The following is a 6,188-nucleotide window of genomic DNA, read 5'->3' as shown; positions in this document are numbered from 1 at the left end:
TCTCATGCAATGTTTGCTTTATATAAGTTTTTTCTTTGTTTGGTGTTAAACAATAAGTATCTAGTGGTAACAATTTATCATTCATTCATACAAGTCTTGCAAATGAAAGATAAACTTGGAAGTTATATTAGCAAAGATTGTGTTAAAAGTACGCAATGGTACGGTCAAACTAAGAATAACTTTGATATTACTACCAATGTTTTCCATTAGATATTCGTATTTAAGAATGAAATTTTTACATTCCTATACCATATAGTAAACTATATTACCCTTAATGTTTAAGGTTTGATATAATTACATTTAGTATACCTAATTATCAATTATATACCATTATGTATTTTAACCGTACATTAAAGGTACCGTATATCCCTACTAAATTAATGGTACCGTATATTCCTCAAAATCGCCCCTCCCCCCCCCCTCCCTCCCCCCACGTTTCTCTCTCCCAAACCCACATCCTCACCCACGTATCACCCCACACCCACGTTTCTTTCCCATTATTTCCTCTGCTAAAACCATAGAAACATATGTAACCCCCGCCATTAACATCCAATTTCAAGTTTTTTCTTCTACAACCAGTCAAAATTGAAGTCAATTCTTCAAAGTTCATACACACATTTACCTTCAGCTTCAAATTTTCTCAATGAAGAAGAACAAACCTTCAAAGCACAACCCTAAAAAAGCTAGAGAAGCTGATATACCTTCTTTCAATTTGGGTGTATTATCACCACATTCACCCAAAAAGCATGGAAAATCTGCACATGCAATTGTAGATAAGAAGCATAGTCTTTCTCCGCGTCAAATCAGGGCTGAAGCTAAAACTAAACAAAAACATGATTTCGATGCTGGAGAATCTTCGAGGCCAATCAAACAAGCGAAAGGAAAGGAAAATAGATAGTGTTCGATGATGACTTTGTAGAAGATGTGCCTATCAGTAAACCTGGAAAGAAAGCGAAGGTGTCTCCCAGTTCAAAAACTCCCAAAAATAAGAAAAATTCAAAAAAAGCCCCTACTGTTAAATCTCCTAAATATGTTCGAAAACAGTCATTGGTGAAGGTAAGAATTTAGTAATTTCTTCACTAGTTATTTCGTTTGTTTTAGTTGTTAAAAATCTACATAATCTGTGTTTTTTCTGCTTTGTAGATAATTTGTCTTCATTTTGAAGATTAATTGTAGCTATATTGATCCGTTTAAAATTGTAGATATTTTGTAGATTTTTTATAGTTATTTTGTGTATAACTAAAAATTTAACCCTTTTTTTTCTAATCGTTTGGTAAATATTGATATTTTTTTATCTTTGCATTAATTGTGGTGTATTTGTTGCTGCTTTTGCAGAGTATGTTAGTCTTGGAGAGTTATCAATTCCGGCAGAAGACCTTTCTGATATTGACCAACATCGTAGACGCTATGGAGCGCTACTTTGGGACTATGCTAGAAAGAAGCAGGAGCATGGGGCAATCAGTGAAAGTGAGGTAACTGGCAAATTGGCAAGGAGAAAAGGTGCACCAGCTTTGAATGAGAAAACACGAGTCCAGAGAAAGAAGAAGTAGTTGTAATATTTTGTATGAAACATGTGGTACAATTGTTTAGTTGATGCTAGTTTAGAAGAAGATGGTAGACAAGTTCTTGAACAATATTGTTGTGTTTTGATTGTAGCAGACTTGCACTATAATTATAGTAGCCTTTATTTTTTTTTTCTTATCCAATATAGTAGTTCAAATGGAAATATTCTGTTGGTTTTATATTCACTTGTTGAATGTTTACAGTACTTGATCTTCATTATTTTAGCATATAAATCCTTTCCAACTGAATTTTTATACAGTTATTCTGTCAACGCAAAAATATGTAGTTATTTTGTTTTTTTCTGTAGATACAGTGTAAAAATCTGTAACTAAACATTTTGTTGCTTTTACATTCAATTTGTTGAATGTAAACAGTACCTGATCTGCATTATTTTTAGCATATAACTTCTTTCTAGCTGAATTATAATCTAGTTATTATGTCAGCTCCAGCTATTGTAGTTTTTTTGTAGTTGAATTTGTAGATAATTTGTAGAAAATATTTAACAATGTGTTTTGTTGCTTTTATATTCATTTGTTGAATGTAAATAGTACTTGATCTACAATATTTTAGTATATAACTCCTTTCCTACTGATTTGTAATGTAGTTATTCTGTCAATTCCAGTTAATGTAATCTTTTTGTAGTTATATTGTAGATAAATTACAAAAAAATATTAACAACTATGTAAAGGATTCTATGAAAGTATTATCTCAATACAGAAAAATCCTAACTAACTACATTATGATCTTAAAAAACCTCAACAATTACACATCAAATTCTGTTATCCTGAACTCATCAATAATTTTTATGAAATATTCTGTTAACTACATAAAATTTTATTTCTTTTTGGGTGCATTCTTGCAAGATCTTTTGTTATGCCCTTCTCCTCCGCAGTTGCCACATGAAACCTTGTACTTCTTTGAATTTATTTCATCATATGTTTTGTATCTTTCTTTTTGAGGTCTTCCTGGCTGCCTTTTCCCTTTTGTAGGTGAATTTACTACTTCTTCAGATATATGTTGTGGCACACTCCATTTGCTTTCATCAGGCAGGGGATTTACTGGTATTTCATAAGTACGCAATAGGTTATTCCTTGTGTAATAAGGAGAACAATATTGTTCAAAAGACTCATCCCTGTGTCTTAAAGCAGCCAAAGCATGTGGACAAGGAAGTTCATCAAGCTGGAATTGCCCACAACTACATCTCTTGTTTTCTAGACAAATAATATAGCGCCCCACACCATCTAGTACTGTATGGATGTAGTCTGTTGAAACCCTCACCTACAATTACATTACAAACAAAAAAACAATTCATATACGGTTAAATACAAAATATCTACAAATTATCTACATTGTCATGTATAAATTAATTTGATGCAAGAAATGATCAGATCTTACTCTAAGCTTGTACGACAATGTTCTGTTGTCATCCAACTCTTTGTTGAATTTAAACCCAAGGTATGTGAATGTACCATTTGCTTTCAATAACTTTTCCTTCGTCCAACGTTCAAGAAGAGTCCTCATATACTGTATTTCATATTAATTTTTCAAATGATATGTAGTTTTATTGTAGAATAAATGTAGAAATTTTGTAGATATTGTAGAAATTTTGCAGATAATTTGTAGAAACATTGAAATTCTGTATTTCATATTAATTTTTCAAATGATATGTAGTTTTATTGTAGAATAAATGTAGAAATTTTGTAGATATTGTAAAAATCCATACTGATATATATATATTTACTCTGACATGTAGTTTATTTGTAGATAAAATGTAGATAAAGTGTAGGACATTGATATACAACCAGAATTTGATAGAAAATGTAACAGCACAAACCTGCAACTGTGTTCTCATTGGTGATACCCAATTCCATATTGAAATCGCGAACAGTTATACATAGCGGATATGATCCTAAGTTTTTGTTTTCCTTTTTCGTCTCCATGTATACACGAACACCCATATCGTTCCTAATTTTCATTGGAGGACAATGCTCGTTGACAATGTATTTAATTTCTATATTTTTCTCGGATGTATCGATCATTAATTTTTGTGCTATTGTAGAAATCAATATACTATAACTCGCGTCCTCATCGACTACAATGCCATCGACCTGAAATTCTCTAAATCTCCCATAGCTATCCCAATTCCCATTCAGTTGTAGCATAAATAGGATTTTGGACATAATTGCGTTTGTTGCATAAGAATTGTAGAAGATTTAGTCGTTTTTGATTTGTGAAATCAGAAAAAATGTTGAAACACAGTGTATCGCAAAAACAGAGTCGCTAAATTTTGAATCGAAACAGCCGATAATTATTAATGCGTGATTTGCGTTGTAAAATATCTAGAAGAATATTTAATTCCCCAATATTAGCGCGCCTAAATAAGGAAGCCTACAGCTACAATGATTCCTTATTTAATGAATTGTCTATATTTCGTAAAAATATTATTAGCATGGCGGGTAATATGCAAACTATGAACATATTTGGTAATATAGTTTCATATATGGTATAGGAACGAAAATTTCCCTTTAAGAATTGGTTCTGTTCATGGACGGAGAAGACCTGAACCCATGCTAATAATGTGATCTTCGTGCTTTGTGGGCCTCCGCCTTAAGAGGTTTTTTTGGGAACTTATAAGACCTTAAATATCTTAGGGAAACTATCAGCTATGTCCATTTATAAGCAGCTCATTACGAAAATTGGTCAATTCATAAAATATTATTAATATTAGCCAAATATTACTAATATAAGCCAAATAGCTATTTGTAGCAAAAAAGTCAAATTTTGCTTTCTTTTGAGTGGGTGTTATTAGAATAGATTGGGTAAATCTTAAGAAGCTTGAATCTCAGTTTTGAGATAATTTGATGAAGTTTTGAGGTGATTTGAATTTGAAAATTCGAATTAAAAACTTAACATGAAAAAAATGATATGTTTATCACACTGTGTATCATTTGTGTATCACATATGTATCATATTCGTATCAATCGTGTATCACATGTATATCCATGTATACCTGTGTGTGAGATGCATACGTGATACATGTTTGATACATGTGTCGTAGTCTTGCAGAAGACTTTTTTTAACTCAATTTAATTACGAATTTTGATACAAAACAAGTCCAAATCACCTCCAATCTTCCTCGAATTGTGTATATAGACTTATTTATTTGTTTTTAATGAATTTCAACTATACCCATTGAAACAAGTTCTTTTTTTTTTCTTAGATTTTTGGAATATTGGAATTTTTTTTTTTTTGTATTTCACCTTATTTGCTACCTCATCCATGAAATTTCCTTTCCGTCTTGCATCTAATGTTGCTAATCACGCTTAAAAATATGGAAGGTGATTTTTGCATGTAATGTTTTGAGAGAAAGAACCTTATTTATTTGGTTTTTCGATTTTTACATGTATTTGGCTAGTTTTGGTAAGTCTATGACTAATGGCTAGAGGTTGGTTAAGACTTACAGCTTGTTTAGATGGTTGTTCTCCGTTGTATCGTATTGTATTTTTATCCCAAAACAATGTTTGTTTTGATTGTTTCATTAAAATTGGTTGTATTGTATTGTTAAATCCATTATTCCGGAATAATGAAAAGTCTCCCTTTTTTAAACAACCGATTTGGTGTGGTGGGATTGTTTCTTATTTTTCTTTTCAATTAGCCCTAACTTATTACTCCAAAATTCTTTTTTTTTTATCCGTGGTTTCCGGCATCGCTTTGCGAACCCGACTAGCTGTACCCACCGGGACCCGCTATTTCAACGCGTGTACCACGGTTAGTTCCACGGCGCCCTGGAGACGCGGCCGGTTTGTAATGCCTCCAGTGACCCTGCGGGGGCTCGAACTGGCGACCTGAAGGACTTTGTCCTCATGCCTTTACCAGTTGAGCTACCCCTGAGGGTTTACTCCAAAATTCTATATTACCCTTTACCTTTTTTTTCTATTTTAACTCCAAATCGCCAACCTATAACCTACTTCGTTTTTTTTTTCAGAACTTTCTGCCGCCGACGTTAAAGGTGTTTTGCCGCCTTTTGTTTTATTTTTTCTACTAATTTTCTTTTAACTCAATTCTAATTAGTTGTGCTCCTTTATTTTGCCTTCTTCTGTCTCGCTCCTTTGTTCTGCTTTCTTAAGGTGTTTTGCCTTCTTCTGTTTTGTTTTTTAAACTATTTTTATGCATAATTTTTGTTAAATTTAATATTTAAACAATTGAGGGTATTTTAGTCAACTTATCAGTTACAGTACAGTACGATACAGTTAAACCAAATAGAAAAATATTATTTAACAATAACAAACAATACAATCTATCCAAATATTGCATTTATAAAACGATACGGTACAATACAATACAATACAATACAATACAATATATTATAAAACGACAGAGAACAACGATCCAAACAGAGTGTTATTTGGGACATTTGTGTAAGTTTCCCAATATCTTACGGGTATATTGTCCCGTCAAGATTTAAATCATTAATGTGTCTATTTCCTTGAAAAGCCCTGATTAATATACATCTAGTATTAATGCCGCAACAATTTTAATAGTCAAAGGCCTTTCATCATTTTATACAACATGGGGAGTTAAGATGAAAATTCCTATACACAACAACAACAACATGGGGAGTTGAT

The 6,188-nt window shown here is 32.1% G+C and overlaps 1 protein-coding gene across 1 annotated transcript; it reads right to left on the bottom strand.

The window, feature by feature from the left end:
• Positions 1-2,397: 2,397 nt before the first annotated feature.
• On the bottom strand, positions 2,398-3,521 carry LOC109219353. The gene is made up of 2 exons (XM_019383789.1): positions 3,366-3,521; positions 2,398-2,841 (listed from the first exon to the last, which is right to left on the bottom strand). Exons 1-2 carry the CDS (start codon positions 3,519-3,521, stop codon positions 2,398-2,400), a joined length of 600 nt encoding a protein of 199 aa, XP_019239334.1.
• Positions 3,522-6,188: the final 2,667 nt, after the last annotated feature.

The sequence above is a fragment of the Nicotiana attenuata genome, unplaced genomic scaffold (genome assembly GCF_001879085.1).
Source record: "Nicotiana attenuata strain UT unplaced genomic scaffold, NIATTr2, whole genome shotgun sequence".
Taxonomy (NCBI): domain Eukaryota; kingdom Viridiplantae; phylum Streptophyta; class Magnoliopsida; order Solanales; family Solanaceae; genus Nicotiana; species Nicotiana attenuata.
The sequence above is the reverse complement of the archived record's forward strand: the minus strand, read 5'-3'. Positions and strand labels throughout refer to the sequence as shown.